Source organism: Scyliorhinus torazame, chromosome 2, assembly GCF_047496885.1.
Source record: "Scyliorhinus torazame isolate Kashiwa2021f chromosome 2, sScyTor2.1, whole genome shotgun sequence".
NCBI classification, from domain to species: Eukaryota; Metazoa; Chordata; class Chondrichthyes; order Carcharhiniformes; family Scyliorhinidae; genus Scyliorhinus; species Scyliorhinus torazame.
In genome coordinates this window covers 71,930,421-71,951,961 of record NC_092708.1, presented here as the reverse complement: position 1 = coordinate 71,951,961, position 21,541 = coordinate 71,930,421, and the positions used below count along the sequence as shown (strand labels likewise).

The following is a 21,541-nucleotide window of genomic DNA, read 5'->3' as shown; positions in this document are numbered from 1 at the left end:
CCGCCCTATATTGTGTAATGATCAATGCTCTAATTCCCCAAGATCCCCTGTTAAACATGAATTAACCGGAAAAGTATGTCAAGTCAATTATGAACAATAAATGATGCCTTGGAAACTACAAAGGCGGATGTTGCAAGTTAGCTCGGCATGCCACTCAACATATGTCATCAGGCTGGGTCCTAATATGTCATTAGGCTGGGTCCTAAATTGAAAGAAGTACAAATAAATTGCTGCTTTATTTGGAAGAAGTCTTTGGGCATTCAGTGGTGAAAAGGGACAAAGTAAAAGGAGCATCTTCTGTATTTGCATGGAAAGATGCTGTAGGAAAGGGAGTGGTTGTTGGGGATGACCCGACAGTGAGCAAAGGTGTCATGGAGGTAATTCCTTTCAGAATGCTGAAGCGAGTAGGGGATGATGTATTTTGCGGTAGAATCTTGCTGGAGCTGACAAAAATGGTGCAGGATGATTTGTTGAAAGATGGGGTGTACAACTTTGCGAAGATTAATGGCAGGCCAGAAGGCTGGGAAGAATATAAAAAAACAGCAAAAGAAAAGAAAAATGGAGAGAAATTAGTGTGCAAGAAAAAGCTATCCGGCGGAATTCTCCATTTCTGAGACTGTTGATGCAGGTACACGATTCGTGGAGTTCCACAACAGCAAAACTGGCACTGCACCTGGACCGATTTGGCTATTGCTAAGAGGCTAGCACCAGTGCCACGTGGAACACAATAGATTCCAATGAGAAATGGTACGGGATTCGCCAGTTTCACCATTGACACTCCAAAGGCTGACAAGCTGCAGCCACAAATAAACACTTCACTCCCCATACAGACCATCTCAGCCAACATGATGGCAGCAAGGAGAGAGACCCTGAGATTCACATACCGTGCTGGGGATCCTCCTGAATGCAGTGGACGCCACCCCACTCCCGCAGTGCCGGAAAAGAGGGCCGCTCCTAACCGCCGGTCGGAGGGCAGGCCGGCCTCTGACTAGCTGCCGTCCAGACTGGTTTTGGGTTTCTGGAACTGACAATCCCATCAATTGTGGGGGTGCAGTCGCAGAGCCAGGGATTACATGAGGGATTGTCTGCAAGCGTCCAGCACCTGCAGGAGTCCAAAAGTGTGCAGGAGGTGGTGCTGACAATGCATCTGTTCAAATCATCTACCATTCCCTTATTTTCCATTGAACAGATTTTGCATCAGGTTTCGCTGTAGAGGATGCAAATAGCATCCCAGAAATAATTGTGAATTAGAATTATTGGTGAAAGAGAAGGAGGAACAATTCCGAACCCAGGAAAAGAGTACTGAGAAAAATATCAAGTCCCACGTCATGTTGAGCTTCATTCTAGTGTCTTAAAAGTGGCTGCTGACATTGTAGATATATTGGTTGTAAATTTCCAAAATTTCTTCGAGTCTGGTCCCATCAGATTGGCAAATAATGAATGTAACTGCTCTACTCAAGATAGGAAGAAGACAATGTAGGAAAATACTTAGGATCTGTCATAGGGAAAATGCTGAAATCTAGCTCAAGCTGGCTTTGTGACTGATTTATTAGTGTTCTTTGAGGAAGTAACAAGCAGCAGAGAGAAAATGTGAACATGGTGTACTTCGATTTCCAGAAGGCATTTGACAAAATGGCACATCGAAGATTACTATGCAAAAAAAGAGCTCATGGTGTAGGGGGTAACATATTAGCATGGATAGAGGATTTTTAATTAACAGCAAACAGAGTGGGCACAAATAGGTCATATTTGACTTGGCAGGATGTAATGACTCGAGTATCACAGGGATCAGTGCTAGGGCCTCAACTATTTACAGTCTATGTCAATGACTTGAGTGAAGGGGCTGAATGTGTGGTTGCTAAATTTGTTGACGACAGGAAGATGGTTATGAAAGCAAGTTGGGAAGAGAGCATAAGGGACTTGCAAAGGAATCTGGGCAAAAATTTTGCAGATCGAGTATAATGTGGGAAAATGTGAACGTGTACACTTGGCAGGAAGGATGGAAAAGCAGCATGTTATCTAAACGGAGAGAGATTGTAGATCTGAATGTCCTGATACATGGATCGCAAAAAGCTATTTTGCAGATACAGCAAATGATTAGAAAGGCAAATAGAATATTGTCAATGATTACCAGGAAAATGGAATATAGGGCGTGACTTAACCACCGCTTTGTGCCCGGCCTGGATCTGGTGCGCTGGCTAAATAGCAGAAAAGGCTAAAATCGAAATTAACGCCAGGCGCGAATCAGTTTGCTATCTAGCCGGCTCGCTCCCAATGGCGAGTTCTGCACCATGCCGAAATATGGTAAATATATCATTAACACTCAATTGCATTCATTTTCATCTCGTTAACGAGACTGAAGTCTATTGCAAAGGCCTCCCTGGAATTTATCAGATCCCTATTGAGAAATCGCACGGGCGTCGCTTAGTGATCCTTTTCAAAAAGGTGAAGCTGGCGCAATGGCTGCTGAGGGGAACTGAGGAGGGGAGTAACCATTTCCATTTTCTGGCATGCAACTCAAGGGCACTGGACCTGCTGTCCCAGTGCTGAGCGGGCGAGAGGCCGTCGGGGCCACCGCACACCCTGAAGATGGCCGCCCATCAGGCCAAGTAGGAATACCGAGAGACCAGTGACCGCCCAAGGTGTGCAGGCATCGTTGGTCTTTCGAGGAGATGATTGACAGCATGTGGCGCAGGGCACTGCGACTCAATAAAGACATAGTGCGGCACCTGTGTCACATCCTCGCGGTGGCCGTGAAGGTCACTGCAGCCTCGAGCTTCTATGCAACCAGTTCATTCCAGGGTTCAAATGGGGACTTGTGCGGCATTTCCCAAGCTACAGCCCACAAGTGCATCCGGATGTTCTGTATGCCTGGGCATCAGAATATATCAACTTTGAGCTGGACCAGGCCCACCAAGATGCCCGGGCTGCAGGATTATCAGCTATCTTTGGGATGCCCCAGGTCTGGGGGCAATAAATGACATGCATGTCAACCTGCGTGCACTGGGACATCGGAGAGGGCCCTTAATTAACAGGAAAGGTTCCACTCCCTGAATGTTTAATTCTTATTCGACCACCACTTCCGAGTCCTGCACTCATGTGCCCTCTTCCCAGAGAACGTGCATGACCGCTATATCCTGGGATGCTTGGAGACCCTCAGCATCATTGAGGACCACCCAGGATGACTGGTTGGCTCTTGGGGGAATAAGAGATACCCGCTGAGATCCTGGCGGATGACGCTAGTGCGGAGGCCAGAGATCAAGGGGGAGACCCGATATAACTAGACCCATGTTGCCATCCGTGCTGTCATTGAGCGGCGCATCAGACTGCTGAAAATGCGGTTCTGTGCCTGGACCCTCAGGTGGTTCACTGCAGTACACCCCCTGATGAAATTTAGTTCTTTCTGCCCTCAGCCTGGTCTCAGTCAAAGTCCGAGTGATAGTTATTCTTTTAGTTTATTTCAACCAGCTTGCAAGCTAGACTCACTCTGATAACACAGGACACCAACACCGTCCCTGAAATTCCCAGAGCAAGTGAACAAAGGGAGCACAGCATCTATTTTCATATACATGTTTCAAGTTTCACATACACACGACCATACCAAGTTTCACATACACACGACCAAATAAGGCAACGATGGCAAATGCAAAGGTCCCATAGGCTTTCCCCACATTCCTTAACCTGGCCCCTTTTCCCAGTATCTCCTGCAACAAAGAAATGGTTCCTAGTGGCTGCCCATGCCCCTCTTCATGCTTTGCGAAATCCCAGTTACAGGCAATTACAGACTGCTACCCATTTTCTCCAGCCTAAGCTAGAGATGTTTAAAAGTCCGCTAACCCAACTCCTTATTCTACTGTAGTAAGATTTTACTCCAACTTGGCCTAACTACCCATCATGCCTTTCTGTTCATTTCCTCACCCACAGAGGGTCTCCCACTTTGTGGTGGTCTGTTGTGCCCTCCACAACCTGACACAGCAGCGGGCTGACATGCTAGAGGAGGGTACAAATGTGGTCACATCTGAGGAGGAGGAGCAGCTGGACCAGGAGGGGCTGGAGGATAAGCCTGGGGATGAGCCACAGGAAGTACCGGAGGTTAGAGGACAAGCAATGGTCCAGAGGACCAGGGAGGCCCTCAACCACGCCTGATTCTCATACAACGAGGTTTCATCCAAACACATTTCCCTCCTTTTCTCCCCCCATCCCACACATTTCCCCCCTCCTCTTCCATTCAAACCCTGTTCCACCCTCCAGGTGTGTCTGTATCAGCACTCCAGGGTGATGTTCCTGTGTCGGCACTGTCAACGGGTCAATATACAAGACAGGAGAGTGATGATAACTCGCTGTGAGGTTCCCTCTCGTGCTCCTCGGTTTATGCCAAAGTCTGACTCTTGTCTTTCTGCTGACGGCACCCTCACACCCATCCTCTGAATGGGGTCTGCATCAGGGGCAATGATCTTGGACCACTGTGCGCTAGGGGTGGGGGGAGCAGAGGGAAACAGAGGTGGAAGCAGGCCCGCTGTAAAGATTAGCATGACAGAGGCTTCACGTGTATCAAGTGTGACTTTTAATTGTGAACATTTGACATTTCTATTCCCCCTAGCTACAGATAGTGCCTCCCACTCCTGGAGTGCCCACTCAGTGGACCTCTATCTTCTTGATCTTTTTGTGGTTAGTGCTACATCTAGCTATGTCACCAGGATGCTCATCAGAGGTGGAGGCAGTCTGCTGTTTTCCACGTCCTCTGGCTTTGATGCCCTTGGCAGACATACTCCAGAAGTCCTGGAGCCGGAGGGCCTCAGCTGACTTACCGGTGTCACTGGCGTCACCTGTTCTGCCGTTGAGATGCATCAGTGTCGGGAGGGGGGGAATTCTGAAGAACTGGAGACGTTGTCTCCTTAGTGGCAGGTCCCCAGCTAGATGAGTTCCAGAGACCCCTACGCCATCTGGCTCTGCCAGTCCTGGTGGTTCCCCATTGTCTGCACCATGGTGTCGATGCCCTCAGCGATGTTCCTTTGACTGGGCCACTTTCTGGAGTGCCTCGACAATGTCCCATCTGCATCTGGGGCACATGCCTCCGTGACTGGGCCATGCTCTACTGGCCTTGGTGATGTCCACCTGTGTCTGGGACAAATCTCTCATTGACTGGGACATGAGGGTGAGGCCTTCGGCAATGGACGTCATGTTCTGAGCAGTGCTCTGGGCACTACAACACAGAACACTGACGTTGTACTCCGGGCTTCCCACTGCAATCGCCACCCTAGCTGTGGTGATCTTGTTGCCATGCATTGTCAGCATCATCTCCAGCGCCCGTAGCCTTTGGGACTCCTCCAATCGGCTATGCCCTCGCTGGAATGTCATTGACATCCCCCTCCCAAATCTCATGGCTGTGTCCTATTATCTTCATCAGCACTGGGATAATCTTCTCCAGAGGGGACTGACTGGGACGGAGTCCTAGGATCCAGCAGAACTCCGACTGCTGACTCCCTCAAATGTTCCTGCCACCACCTGATGTGCATCAGCAACTATGTGGTGCTCACCAGATTGTGCTGCAGAAGCTTGTCCACACTGAGATATGTTTCTTCACTGATGATGTAGGAGCAGTTTCAAGACCTGTGTATTGAGTCAGCTTTCACGTGGGGTCCTTCCCTGTGGCTCAACTCAGTGACCCCCAGAGGATACTGGGGGCACTGCTAAAAACACTTGCTATGTAATCTGCTGATCGCACATCTCCTGTGTCTCACAAACATGGGCAACTGAGCTAGCCTAAATCCTATCATGCGTTGTGGCCACTGCTTGTAGCCAGAGTTTACATGATTGTCACTGCTATATCCTAAAATACAGGTTTATTGGTTAATAATGATTACCCAGTACACATTCGATAATTAATCTCAATCCTTAATAAACTAATTTATGTAAAACTATAGTGGCGTCCTAGCTATTCAGTTTTAAGAGGTCTCATCGCTGGACACCCCCTTCAGATGGAAGGTGAGGTGATAGCTGTGACACCTTGATGGTGGTCTCCTCTGCGCTCTCCTCCAAGCATATTCTCATGGGTGGCAGAGTGGGGAACAACTCCAGATGGCCCACCTCCATCAGAACCAGATCCTCTGAGACAATGGACATGTGAGGGAAGAACAACTCGCTTTAGTCAGATCATCTGGGCGAAGGGATCACACCTCTGCGGGGCAGGCCAAACTAGTTGGCGGTGACTGCTCTCTCCTTGGTCAGCCCCACGATTTCCAGGGCCCGTTCCTCATGGGGCGTGAGGACTCTAATCTCTGGTATGCCCACCCCATCTTGGCCCTTTCCTGCTTATTATGGGCTATCTTCAGGGGCGAAGAGAGGGCAATGTGAGCCACATGCTTGGTGGGTTAGGGGGGTCTATAGCAGGTGGAATAGAACAAAGAACAAAGAAAAGTACAGCACAGGAACAGGCCCTTCGGCCCTTCAAGCCTGTTCCGACCATGCTGCCCGTCTAAACTAAAATCTTCTACACTTCCAGGGTCCATATCCCTCTATTCCCATCCTATTCATGTATTTGCCAAGATGCCCCTTAAACATCACTTTCGTCCCTGCTTCCTCTGGCAGCGAGTTCCAAGCACCCACTACCCTCTGTAAATAAAAAAAAAAACTTGCCTTGTACATCTCCTCTAAACCTTGCCCCTCGAACCTTAAACCTATGCCCACTAGTAATTGACCCCTCTACCCTGGGAAAAAGTATCTGACTATCCACCCTGTATATGCCCCTCATACGCTTGTAGACCTCTGTCAGGCCGAATGTGGGGGCACCAGGACATGAAGGGGATGTGCTGGTGGGTGCCAGTGCGTTCTGAGGAGCAAGCACAAAGATCGGATGTGGGAGGGGTGCGAGGTGTCAGCCAGTGATTTGGCCGGGGGGGGGAGGGAGGAGTTTGAGGGGTGGCAGTTGGAACCGATGCCAGGAGAGGGGTGGTAACTTGCAGCACGGTGGACGTCGTTGGTCATCTTCCTACATTGGACGGTGGTCCTCTTGGTCATGCTGCTTGTACTATCTGCCGCTGCCACTGCCTACCAAGCAGTATTGGTATCCCTGCTGCTGGTCCTCCAACCCGTGTTGCATCCACAGTGCAGAGAAGCCTGGCCAGGGTGGCATCCCCAAAGTGAGGAGCAGGTCTAGGCACTGCCATGCTTGTGTGCTGACTGGGAGTGAGTGTTAGGGTGCGTTTAAAAGCAGCAACTCCTTGTTAGCGGCGAGATGCTGAGGCGCAAATCTGGCGAATCAGGCGACAGCACAGCCAATAATAGCGAGCAGCTTGTGGGGGCTCATTTCTGGCATTAAATGTCATTAAATACGTGCCAGGATCTTGCCAACGCTGTCTTCGAGACCAATCGCACCCCAAATGAATAAATACTTCTGTTAAATTGCGGCAATCATGCCCATCACAATTGGGATGTTATACCGGGCGTTGTTGAGACCACATCTAGCGTACTCTGCAGGTTTGGTCTCCTTATTTACGAAAGGATGTAAGAAGGTTCACTTGACTAATTCCTGGGTTTGGCGGTGGTGGAGTGGTACCTTCTGAGGAAAGGTTCGGCATGTATCAGTTGGAATTTTGAAGAATGAGAGCTGATCTTAATGAAACATGCAAGATCCTTCTCTGAAGGTCGTGAGTCTGTGGAACTCTCTTCTCCAGAGAGCGATGGTCATTAAATATTTTAATGGAGGGGTAGATAGATTCTTGACTGACAACGGAGTCAAAGGATATTGGGAGCAGGCAGGAAAGTGGAGTTGAGGTCACAATTAGATCAGCAATGATCTTATCAAATGTCTGAGCAGACTTGAGGGGCCAAATGCCTTGCTTTTGCTGTTGCTCCCCATTTGTTTATTCGTATGAATACGGAGGCTGTTGAAGGTGAGGAAAAGGGAAATCGTGTTGTGGGAGGGAGAGGAAGGGAACGAGAGCAGAAGTGTGTGAAATAGATCAGATGCAGTGAAGGGGCCTGTCAATCCTGCACCTGAAGCAGAGAAAAGGCTGACCCTTTTGTTTACCATGCAGAATATGGATGGAAGCTCGCACATGGATTGAAGAGATTGAGTTTGTAAGGATCCAAAGGAGGCTGGAGGATTGGTCCAAAGGGTGGTGAAAATGTGGAACCCGCTACCGAAGGATGTAGCTGAAACGAACAGTATTGATGCATTTAAAAGGAAGCTAGACGAGCATATGAGGGAACAAACAACTTGGGGTGATTGCCATTGGGGCAGCATGGTGGCACAGTTGTTAGCACTACTGCCTCACAGCGCCAGGGACCCAAGTTCAATTCCGACCTTGGGTGACTGTGGAGTGTGTACTTTCTCCCCGTGTCTACATGGGTTTCCTCCCGCAGTCCAAAGATGTGTGGGTTATTGAGATAGGGTGGGGACTAAGCTTGGGTGGAGTTCTCTTTCAAAGAGTCGGTACAGACTTGATGGGCCGAATATCCTCCTCCTATACTCTACGGATTCTATGAAAAGGGAATTGAGGATAACTATGATAAATTTAAATGAGGAAAGTTGGGATCTATTTCACAACATAAACTCTAGCATAGGCTGGTTCGACTGAAATTGGTGTTTCTGTGTCATATCCAAAATAATTTGAGTATACAACTTGTCAATCCTTTTATGAAATTGTTTTTCTCAATGCTATTTTAAATGAGTAGACTTTCATCAAATGTTCATAGCTTGCATAGATCATACCTAATTGCAAAGATGTGGGTTTCCTCCGGGTGCTCCGGTTTCCTCCCACAGTCCAAAGATGTGCGGGTTAGGTGAATTGGCCAATGATAAATTGCCCTTAATGTCCAAATTGCCCTTGGTGTTGGGTGGAGGTGTTGAGTTTGGGTAGGGTGCTCTTTCCAAGAGCTGGTGCAGACTCAAAGGGCCGAATGGCCTCCTGCACTGTAAATTCAATGATAATCTATGATTAATCTAGGACAAAGGTTCGGCACAACATCGTGGGCCGAAGGGCCTGTTCTGTGCTGTATTTCCTATGTTCTATGTTCTATGTTGTCAAGTTTCTTTTGTGGTAAAAACTAAACAGCAATTTAACCCATGTGTAGCAATTGCCGATTGATTACATTACTGCATCTGCAAAAAGACAATTTGTAACGTTTCAAATGAAACTTGGGAATTTGCAGTAAAGGGGAGTGTCTTTTTTTTCTGTGTGTCTTTTGCTACAGATTTTCATAATTTTTGAGTAATGTTCTCTATTGGATTCTATCCTAGTTTTGCACAAAGCTAGTATGTCCTATCTTGCAAAACGAATGATGAGATGGGAATCTTTTAGCATATTGGAAAGTAGTGTTATGCCAATAGGAGCAATTAAGTTTCTATGTTTTGGAAAGTGAGCCAAATATAATTACCAGTGCTTCATTCAAATTGCACTTATGAAAGATTAATTTATTAATATGATCTAAAAAAAAATGACTTAAAATTCACAATTCCCCTTTGGTATTCATAATAGAACAAAATGTTATAAGTGTCAGACCTGCCATGGAAAGGGTAAGCAAATGTTCAATGAATTTAGATTTTCTTCTGTTATCTCCATAAATTCAGCTTTAAAACTACTTTCTTCAATGTTTCCATCTGACCTCTTGATTATGATTGTTTCATTGCACTACAGCTTGTGTTTATTAACACATGTTTTCTGGTGTTCTCAATCACACTGTGTACTTGCAACGAATTTTGTTTATTCAGAATCAAAACAGTGACATGTTGGTGTTGCTGCTAACATCTGCTTTCAGCATTTAAAATGCTGAGGAAAGGCAATTAATGTGCATACGTTTCACAAAAATGTAGAAAACAGAATTTTACAGGCCAATTTTTATTTATTTGGCTGCATTTGTACATTTATGATTCTACACCTATGTGCATGAATGAGAACACACTAGGAAGTGTGCCATTGTGCAGACCGGAAGCAAAGCAGTTTTCAAGCCTCCACACTAAATAAATGTAATGTGGGGATGCCGGCGTTGGTCCTCTTCATTCACCTGAGAAAGGAGCAGTGCTCCGAAAGCTAGTGATGTGAAACAAACCTGTTGGACTTTAACCTGGTGTTGTAAGACTTCTTACTAAGTAAATGAGCATCAGTGTGAACATATCTATGCTTTTGAGTCATGGATTCACCAACACCAATAGATGGATTGATAAATCTACCTTTTCGTCAAGCTGTAAAGGTCCTAACATGAATTTTCTGTAATTTCAATGCAAGTTCTGGGAGGCAGAAAACTGCCTACAATCTTTCAATCAGTCAGAGCTATTATCCATGTTAATGCAACATAGTTGAGTTTTAAGACACATACTTTGGACAGAGTAGCAGGAGCTTTACTCTGTATCTGGTCTCCATGCCTAATACCAAGACAGCATGTTAAAGGTTTTGCAGCATTGATACCTCATTCTGCAAAAACAAATCAGCCAATAATAGATTTTTTTTTTAAAACTTCTGTAGACAAGCTCTAGTTTTTGTTTGACCAAGAATCAGATATAGACAAATATAACTTATGAGCTCTGGGGCAGGGGAGATGATGCTCCATGTGCACTATACCCCCTCCTCCAGCCCTTTCACATCCCAGATAAGAATTTCATGGCAATTGCCCAGAAAATTCAAACATCCATTGGGCAATTACCCTGCAATGGCAACCATCTAAAATTTGCTTTTAATAGCAGACATTAGATGGTTGTGGCCGTCTTGCAGCAATAAATACCCAGAAAGAGTGAGAACTAAAACACTTCCAACTCCTGGATAACGATGATGCCAACGACCAAGGCTCTCTCCTTCCCCCTCACAGCTCCACTGACCATCCAACAACACCCAATATATCACTAAAGAAACAGCACGGTAGCATTGTGGATAGCACAATTGCTTCACAGCTCCAGGGTCCCAGGTTCGATTCCGGCTTGGGTCACTGTCTGTGCGGAGTCTGCACATCCTCCCCGTGTGTGCGTGGGTTTCCTCCGGGTGCTCCGGTTTCCTCCCACAGTCCAAAGATGTGCAGGTTAGGTGGATTGGCCATGCTTAATTGCCCTTAGTGTCCAAAATTGCCCTTCGTGTTGAGTGGGGTTACTGGGTTATGGGGATAGGGTAGAGGTGTTGACCTTGGGTAGGGTGCTCTTTCCAAGAGCCGGTGCAGACTCGATGGGCTGAATGGCCTCCTTCTGCACTGTAAATTCTATGATATTCTATGATATTCTATGAACATTTGCTTTTCCATGTTTGCAGACAAACATGGTAGCACAGTGGTTAGCTCTGCTGCCTCAGCGCCAGGGACCTGTGTTCAATCCCAGCCTTTGGTCACTGTCTGTGTGGAGTTTGTACGTTATCCTCGTATCTGCATGGGTTTCCTCCAAGTTCTCTGGTTTCCTCCCACGGTCCAAAGATGTGCAGGTTAGGTGGGTTAGCCCTTAGTGTCCAAGGGTGTGCCGGTTGGGTTATGGGGTTACGGGGATAGGGTGGGGTGGACGGAGGAATGGACATGGGTGGAATGCACATTCGAAGGGTCAGTGCTGAATGGCCTCCTGTACTGCAGGGAATCAATGATTCATTTAATCTATGATCTATCTGTGAAAATTAGTTCCATTCCTTGTGATAGTCCATAAGATCAGGAAATTCAGCCCCCACACAGACCAGAGTTTTCCACTGTTAGCAACTCCAGGTATGGCTGAGTCAAGAATTAGTGAACAGTGTCACTTTGAACAGGAGGGAGAGTCTGAGAAGGTTCTTTGTGAATTCTGGGATGAGACTGGAAAATATGTCACTTTGGGGAGGACGAATGGGATAAAAAGGAGATGGGGAGTGCCAGAATCGTGGGGATTGGTTGCAGGGGCTGAACGTCTGAAAGTGAACTAGGGAAGAGGAACGGTAACTATGAAATGGGAACAAAGGAAAGTCACTGGAAACAACTTCATGAATAATTTATGCAAATAATCTTAGCAATAAAGTGGCAATGCATATTTGCAATGGCTTGAGAGTTAAAGCAAATAAATCCCAGCAAGAAGTCTGAACACCAGGTTAAAATCCAACGGGTTTATTTGAAATCCGATTCTGGCTCCACTTCACCTGATGATGGAGCAGCGCTCCGAAAGCTTGTGATTTCAAATAAACATGTTGGACTTTAACCTGGTGTTGTGAGACTTCTTATTGTGTCCATCCCAGTCCAGCGCCAGCAAATAAATCCCTGCAGCTTTAACAGCAATGTTCTGCAGCATAGGGTTGAGATTTAACTTCAGCCCCATAGCATTTTCTGCACCCTTTTAAAAGTTTCAGTTGTGACACACCCTTATCATATATTTTAGCATTAAAATGTATTTTAACTTTAAAGTGGCTAGCAATCATTTGTCAATTTGTCTGTTTGCATCATTATTCCAAGTATGTTTGTGATTACTTTGAAATTCTAAGGACCTAATTGATATTGTTGAGGTATATTTGTGCTTCACTTTGGGCATGTTTTAACAACTGCATTGCACCCAGTGCGGCTCTTGGCATGCCTGTTAAATAGTGGGAAAGGTCAAAATCTAGAATCAATTTGCCAACTAACCGGCACACTCCTCATGGCAAGTTCCCAATCATGTCCAGATATGGCGAGCATATCATTAACCCCCACTCGCATTAATTTACATTTCATTAGCGAGATTGAAGTCAAATGCAACGGCCTCCCTGGAATTAACTGCCTCCCCAGTGAGAAATCACGCGGGTGTCATTTAATACTCCTTTTTTAAAATGTGAAGCTGGCGCAATGGCTGCTGTGGGGAACTGAGGTAAGTCGCCATTTTCATTTTCGGCATGCGGCTCAAGACCGGCTGGGGTCTAGTGGCTCCTGCTGTGGCCAGGGATGAATGTGCAGAACAAGATTTTCCAACACAACTGACTCGATGGATGGCCATGGTCATCACGGACTGAGCCATGCCTTGTACATCACCACTCAATACGTCTATGTCTATATAATACACTGAGGTCGTGCTACAGGTTTTCCACTGTGGTTGCCATCCCTAGCGGTGTTGGCCTCAGTGCCACACATTGTCCTCATCATCTCCAGTGGCTGTAGCCTTTAGGGCTTCTCCAATCGGCTATACAGTCACTGGAATGTGGTTTACATCCCTTCCTGAATCTCTCAGCTGTGTCCTATCATCTACATCAACTCTGGGAGAACCTTGTCCAGAGGCTCGCCATCTGACTGGGACCTTGCTGAGTCCTGGGATAGAAACATAGAAAAAAATAGGAGCAGGAGGAGAGGCTATTCAGCCCTTCAAGTCCGCTCCGCCATTCATTATGATCATGACTGATCATCCAACTCAATAGCCTAATCCCACTTTCCCCCATATCCTTCGATCCGCTTCGCCCCAAGTGCTATATCTAACTGCGTTTAAACATACAATGTTTGGACTCAACAGCTTTCTGTGGTTATGAATTTCACAGGCTCACCACTCTCTGGGTGAAGAAATTTCTCCTCATCCCTGTCCTAAATGGTCTACCTGCTACCCTCAGACTGTGACCCCTGGTTCTGGGCGCACCCACCATCGGGAACATCCTTCCTGCATTAATCCTGTCCAGTCCTGTAGACTTTTATAGGTTTCTATGAGATCCCCCTCATTCTTCTGAACTTCAGTGAATAGAATCCTAGCCGATTCAATCTCTCTTCATATGTCAGTCCCGCCATCCCAGGAAACAGTCTGGTAAACCTTCGCTACACTCCCTCTACAGCAAGAACATCCTTCCTCAGATAAGGAGACAAAATTGCGGACACTATTGCAGGTGTGGCCTCACCAAGGCCCTGGATAATTGCAGCAAAACATCCCTGCTCCTGTACTCTAATCCTGACACAATGAAGGCCAGCATACCATTTGCCTTCTTTACTGCCTGCTGCACCTGCAAACTTACCTTCAGTGACAGGTGTACGAGGACATCCAGGTCTTGTTACGCATTCCCATCTCCTAATTTATGGCCATTCAGATAATAGCTTGCTGCCTTGTTTTTGCTACCAAAGTGGATAACCTCGCATTTATCCAAATTATACTGCATCTGCCAATTATTTGCCCACTCACTCAACTTGTCCAAATCACACTGAAGGATCTCTGCATCCTCCTCACAGTTCACCCTCTCACCCAACGGTGTCATCTGCAAATTTGGAGATATGACATTTTGTTCCCTCACATAAATCATTAATATATATTGTGACTAGCTGGGTCCTAGGATTGTTCCCTGTGGTACCCCACTAGTCACTGCCTGCCAATTTGAAAAAGACCCGTTAATTCCTACTCTTTGTTTCCTGTCTGCCAACCAGTTTTCAATCCATCTCAATGTACCACCCCCAATCCCATGCACTTTAATTTTACGCGCTAATCTTATATGCGAGACTTTGTCAGTAGCCTTCGGATCCAGCAGTACTCTGCTTACTCCTTGGCTGTTCCTGCCTCCACATGCTATGCACCAGCAACTGTGTGGTGTTCACCAGATTCTGACCCAGAAGCTTGTGCACTGTCGCCCACCAAGGTGTGTGTCTCTGCTATCAAAGAATCATAGAATTTGCAGTGCAGAAAGAGGCCATTAGGCCGGTGGAGTCTGTACTGGCCCTAGGAAAGAGCACCCACTTAAGCCCAAGCCTCCACCCTAGTCCTGTAACCCAAAAACCCAACCCAACCTTTTGGTCACTAAGGGGCAATTTAGCATGGCCAATCCACTTAACCTGCACGTCTTCAGACCGTGGGAGGAAACTGGAGCACCTGGAGGAAACCCATGCAGACACAGGGAGGATGTGCAGACTCCACAGAGACTGTGACCAAGCTAGGAATCGAACCTGGGACCTTGGAAGCAACTGTGCTAACCACTGTGCTACCGTGTTGCTAAAGGCAGGTGCAGGTGATAGCTGTGGTGCTTGATTGATTGATATTTATTGTCACATGTACCGAGGTACAGTGAAAAGTATTTTTCTGCAGCCAAGTGAACGTACACAGGGCCAAGTTCCGATGGTGGTCTCCTGGGGGGGGTGACTCTGGTTGGCCGATCCCCATCAGATGGAGATTCTGCGAGACAATGGACATGTGGTCAGTGAGAGGGAAGGATCATTTGAAATGAAAATCACTTAGTGTCACAAGTAGGCTTCAAATTGAGTTACTGTGAATAGCCCCTAGTCGCCAAATTCCGGCACCGGTTGGGGGAGGCTGGTACGGGAATTGAACCGTGCTGCTGGCCTGCCGTGGTCTGCTTTCAAAGCCAGCAATTTAGCCCTGTGCTAAACCAGCCCCTATTTGTCTGACTTGTGCAACTCGGACAAGTCATCTGGATCCTCACCTCCTGTGGCATAGGCCAACCCCTCTGTTGGTGATTGCTCTATCCTCTGTCAATCCTGTGATTTCCAACGCTCGATCCATAGGGAACAAGGACTCTAACCTCAGCACCCCCTCTTTCCCCCCCCCCCCCCCCCCCAAATGCCCTTTCCCACTTATTATGGACAATCTTCTATGGGGACAAAGAGGGCATTGTGAGCCACATGCTTGATGGATCGGGGAGCTCTATAACAGATGGCATGTGTGGACATGAAGGGGTTGTACTGGTGGGTGTCAGTGGGTTCTGAGGAGGAAGCACAAAGATCGGATGTGGGTAGCGCATGAGGTGCCAGCCAGTGATTTGTGGGGGAGGGGGGTGGGAATTTGAGGAGAGGCAGGCTGAGCTGATGCCAGGACAGAGGTGGTAACTTACCCTTGCAGCTCGGTGGCTATTATTGGTCTTCTGACATTGTACGGCAGTCCTCTTGGTCATGCTGCTCATACTGACAGCCTCTGCCATTGGCTCCAAGACTGTATTCGTGACCCTGCTGCCGGTCCTCCTACACCTTCGGCGGAACAGGGTGTCCTGACTCACATCAATGGCATTGAGAAGCCTGGCCAGGGTGGCATCTCCAAAGCCAGGATCAAGTCTGGCTTTATTTGTGTGTTGACTGGGAGGGAGCATTGAAAAGCATCACCCGCTTGTTTGCGGATCAGATGGCAACATAGCTAGTAATGACGAAAAGCCCAGGGGCACACCTTCATGTCCGGGTGCAGTGCCCACACAAGCCATGATCTCGCCAACGCGGTCGTCGCGAAACACCCTGCCCATCGCACCCAGAATCACACTTGGATATTTTTCCGTTAAGTCACGCCTATTATTTCTGATTAGTTGTATTTAATGTTGTATTTTTGTATTGTAGAAAATGCATTTCTCTGAAACTGAAGTCAATTACAATATTTTAACTTTATGAACGGCATACCATGGATGAAACAACTTGCTGCTTTGCTTTTACAGTTGTTTGTTGGCCTTGGTTTTCCATATGAAGGACCAGCTCCTCTCGAAGCCATTGCTAATGGATGCACTTTTTTAAATCCACGGTTTAATCCACCTAAAAGCAGTAAGAACACTGAATTTTTCAAAGGCAAACCAACACTGAGAGAGGTGAGCTTTTCGTAAGATTAGAAAAAAGTTGTAGTTTGAAATGTTGGATTTGGTCTATGCTGTTGTGTGCCTGTTGAAAGGAACTATCTACATTCTGTCATTATAATAAATGCAGTAATCTTAAAACAATTGTGTTCATTTAACCTCTCTTTTGCATCTAGTTGAATGACAAACAGAACCCAAAGTTGCTGTCAAAATAACGATAAAGCTATTGGCTCTCTGTTACTTAGATTAGGATAAGTGGTCGGCACAACATCGTGGGCCAAAGGATCTGTACTGTTCTATGTTCTATGTTTAATTGCAAATGCCACAGCTACTTCAGGCAAGGTCAGTTATATGATTAAATGTGAAAATTGAGAGGTTTCTGTCAGAGATGCACCATTTCCCGTTGACTTTGAAAATGGCACCTCTCTAGCTCTTCATTCAAATATATTAAGTGCCATGAAATTTCTGTACTGCAGATATGAAGTAAACATGCCACAGTGAGTTAAATCAAGCTTAAATGCCATTTTAATATGTTGAGAATTGATTACTGTCGGCCGACCTCTGATACTGATAATTAACTAAAGGTGAAAAGGTCAAGTCGCTATTGTTCCAGATGACCATGGCTGCTTTCCCCTTTGAGGGGGCGAGCTGACTGGTGGTGATCAACACACCTCAGGCAAGGGACAAGATTGAGAAGGCGGAGCTTTCATGAATTACCTCAGCCGGTACAGGAATTGAGCCCGTGCTGTTGGCTTTGCTCTGCATCACAAATCGGGTGTCTAGTCAAGCGAGCTAAAATTTCATATTACACGTGGTTCACTTTATGATTTAATTATTAGAGATTTGCCTCTTACCTATGTGTGTCTTTCTCTTAATCCAATATTTCTTACCTTTTTTTTATCCCTCTTTCTATACCTGATTTGAGATTGAATTTGCCACTCAAAATTAGCTTCCTGCTTCAGAACTTGTCCTGATAATTTCAGAATACTTCAATCTGCTTTTTTAAGGAGATGCATGACACCTTGCATTGTTCCCTTAGATCTCAGGGCACCTGTTATGTTTTCATCTCTCACAGGGAAAAATATTGTTTATATTAAGCACGCAAAAGCAAGTCTAGGTAACACTGTGTACCATTCCTTGAGTTAGAAATTTTTGAACTATTGTTCATTTAAAAAAATAAATTTAGAGTACCCAATTATTTGTTTCCTATTAATGGGCAATATTGTGCGGCCAATCCACCCAGCCTGCACATCTTTGGGTTGTGGGGGCGAAACCCACAAAACATGGGGAGACTGTGCAAACTCCACACGGACAGTGACCGAGAGCCGGGATCGAACCTGGGACCTTGACACCGTGAGGCAGCAGTGGTAACCACTGCGCCACCGTGCTGTCCAAGCTGTTGTTTATTTCTGACAGAATTAATATATAAGAAAAAAAATAGACCAGGAAGATGCTTGTTTCAGCCATTGTGTATCCCGCATATGTTTTATGGACTGGAAGACCTATGTCGCTTTTTTGTTTAAGTTTGAATGGTTTTGGGTACTGTGCATCTTTCGATTATTCAGCTTCCTGCATTAACCTGCTACTCAAAACCTACTTTGATCAAGCTTCGGTCATTTGCCCAAATGTCTCCTTGTGTGACTTGGTGCCAGATTTTGTTTGATATGGCGTCTAGGAATTATTTTGGTGTGTTTTACTACATTGAAGGATCTCTAGAAATACAAGTTGTTGTGCACCTTTTTATTGTAATTTTAATCTGATTCTTCCATTGTTCTAACACGTCTAACTTGTTTTCGCAGTTAACTTCACAGCATCCATATGCTGAGGTCTTTATTGGAAAACCTCATGTCTGGACTGTTAACATTGATGACCCTGTAGAGGTGGAACATGCAGTGAAGGCCATTCTTAATCAGAAGGTAAAATTAATTCAAAGATAATTCTGAAGAAATAGTATTGAAATGAAATGAAAACTTTGTGTTTATTTGAGCATGTTGAAACAAGACTACAAATCAGTACATTTATTTTGTACTAAAAATAGTAAATTGAACCTATGCATCTTCAGATGTTGGTCTGGAGAGACACAGCAAAATATTTTGGAAAAAGGCAGTACAGCATGAACAACAAAGCTAATCAAATGTTTTTATAATTTGTCACGAGTGTAGAAGACTAAACTTTTAGCCAAAAAGTAGTGAAGGTTACTTGCATGAGTAATATTTGAAATCCCCCCCCCCCCCCACCCCTAACCCCCTCTCCCCTTCCCTATTCTGTTATGAGGGAGGCGTTTTCAGAACCCCAAAATATATCATGGAGTTCAACCAACCTCCCCCTTTAATGTATTGTTGCTTTTGAAGCACACGGCTTGTTCTCCAGGTGTGGTATTACAATTATGGACACGTGGGTTTTTAAACACAAAACAATGCTTATTCCATGAACTCAACGTAACCTTTTAAATAAACATTGGATCACTTAACACCCCTTACTTCAAAGATAACCCTGAAAATAATCCAACACTAAATAATCCTTCAGTTATTCCTTTCAACATCCAAGAGACTTAACACCTTTAAACAGAAACACATCAGGTTAAAGGCATTACTATTATGAGTTTAAATCACCCAAATGATCCAGAGATAGTCTCTCATGGCAGAGATCACAGCAGATCCAGCTCACTGCAAACACAGACACTCCCAAGCTCTTTTCCTCAAAACTAAAAACTGCAAAATGGCTGATCTAAAGCCCAGCTCCACCCACACTCTGACATCACTGCATTTATTAAAGGTACATTGCTTAAACATCCATTTCTTAAAGGCACTCTCACATGACACCCCCCCCCCCCAAGAAAAATAAATAAACCATCAACTTCAAGATGGTTTCATTTTTCACTTTTGCACCATCCACTAAGAAATGTACACAGTAAATATACCTTTTTTTTATTAAAAACAACACATGCAAACAGGTAGAATAATATAGTCCATTTTTCTTTGTTCTTCTTCCTCCAACCAAAACCCTTCTCGATTGTCAGTCTCTTTGAACAAAGTCTCTGCACGATCCATCCATTCCTCTACTCCTCGGCATTTCTCTTTAGAATCAGATACTTTAGTTGAATCTGACCACCGAGCCCCTTGCAATTCTCCAATACAGGAGCATTGGTGATCACAGCTTTCAGGCAATCAAATGCCTGTTGTAAGTCCCCTGTCCATTGAGATTTTTTACATTTCTTCAGCAATTCCATCAGTGGAGCAACCACGCTACAAATCTTTTGCACAAAGGTACGGTCAAATTCATTCGTGCTAAGAGATCGCATTATTTCCCTTCATCTTGAGATTTTTTACATTTCTTCAGCAATTCCATCAGTGGAGCAACCACGCTACAAATCTTTTGCACAAAGGTACGATCAAATTCATTCATGCTAAGAGATCGCATTATTTCCCTTCATCTTGAGGGTATCGGAAACTCCGCAAGGGAAGTGATTTGGGCTTCTCCAAATTCACTTTAGGCTAGGTTCATCACCAAACCCGCCTCCTGAAGTCGATCGAAGAACTCCATACGATGTTTTAACTGTTTTCATGTCTGGAAGTTGTAAATAAAAGCAGGTTGTCCCAATTTCTCAATGCAATCCTCCAATTGTGGGATAGGATAAGAGTCCGTTCTTGTAACTGCATTCACTGTTCGATAGTCCACACACAACCATTGGGTACCGTCTGGTTTAGGTACCATCACTATGGGTGAGCTCCGTTGGCTGCAACCCGCTTCAATTATGCCATTCTTCAGCATACTCTCAATCTCTCTGTTAACCTGTGCCAATTTTAAAGGATTAAGTCTATATGGATGTTGTTTGATAGGAACAGCATTTCCCACATCGACATCATTTGTACTACATCACCTACGCCATTTTAATACTTCCCAATTTATCTCTACAAACTTGCCCATGTGATATCAATAACTCTTTCAGGTCAGTTCATTTCTCTGGAAGGTAACTTAACAATTCATCCCAATTTTTAAGAACATCCTCATTTTCCAATTTAATTTGAGGCATGTCAAATTCACAGTCATCTGGATTTGGTTCGTCATATTGAGTTAGAAGCATGAAAACCTCCTTTTTTCTCTCCTTCCCTTTCAAAGTACCATTTAAGCATATTCACATGATACACGCGGTGAGTCTTCCTTCTATCTGGTCTTTTTACCACGGAATTCACCTCACTTAATTTCCTTTCAATCTGATATGGTGCACAAAACCTAGCTTTTAAAGGCTCACCTACCACTGGTAACAACACTGAAACTTTATCCCCACTGACAAAACTACAAACTTTGGTTTTCTTGTCTGCTACCCGTTTCATCACATTTTGTGCAACTTTCAAATGTTGTCTAGCCAATTCAACTGCTCTATTTAATCGTTCCCTAAAATTTGACACGTAATCCAATAGTATAATTTCCAATTTCTCACCCACCAATTTTTCCTTAATCAATTTAAGTGGTCCTCTTACCTCATGACCAAAAATTAGTTCAAAAGGACTAAATTTGGTAGACTCATTAGGTGCATCCCTAATTGCAAACAATACGAATGGAATTCCTTTATCCCAATCCTCTGGATAATCTTGACAATACGCCCTCAACATTGTCTTTAATGTCTGATGCCACCTTTCTAACGCACCCTGCGATTCTGGATGGTACACAGTTGATTTAAATTGTTTTATTCCTAAGTTATCCATAACTTCTTAGAATAACTTTGAAGTAAAATTCGATCCTTGATCCAATTGAATTTCTGTGGGTAGTCCATATCTAGTAAACAATTTAAGTAACTCCTCCACAATCCTTTTAGCTGTATTTTACATACTGGAATGGCCTCTAGAACATAGAACATTACAGCGCAGTACAGGCACTTCGGCCCTCGATGTTGCGCCGACCTGTGAAACCTCTCTAAAGCCCAGCTACACTATTTCCTTATCGTCCATATGTCTATCCAATGACCGTTTGAATGCCCTTAGTGTTGGCGAATCCACTACTGTTGCAGGCAGGGCATTTCACGCCCTTACTACTCTCTGAGTAAAGAACATACCTCTGACATCTGTCGTATATCTATCTCCCCTCAATTTAAAGCTATGTCCCCTCGTGCTAGACAT

At 45.1% G+C, this 21,541-nt stretch overlaps 1 protein-coding gene across 3 annotated transcripts in view; it reads left to right on the top strand.

Moving 5' to 3' along the window:
• The window catches only part of mgat5 (alpha-1,6-mannosylglycoprotein 6-beta-N-acetylglucosaminyltransferase), a 241,215-nt gene that overhangs the window by 176,599 nt on the left and 43,075 nt on the right, over window positions 1-21,541 (top strand). For all 3 annotated transcript variants that reach the window (XM_072472736.1, XM_072472725.1, XM_072472747.1), the window contains exons 13-14: window positions 16,293-16,439; window positions 18,224-18,340. In XM_072472736.1, coding sequence (XP_072328837.1) covers window positions 16,293-16,439; window positions 18,224-18,340 — 264 coding nt within the window. The remainder of the gene's footprint in view (window positions 1-16,292; window positions 16,440-18,223; window positions 18,341-21,541) is intronic.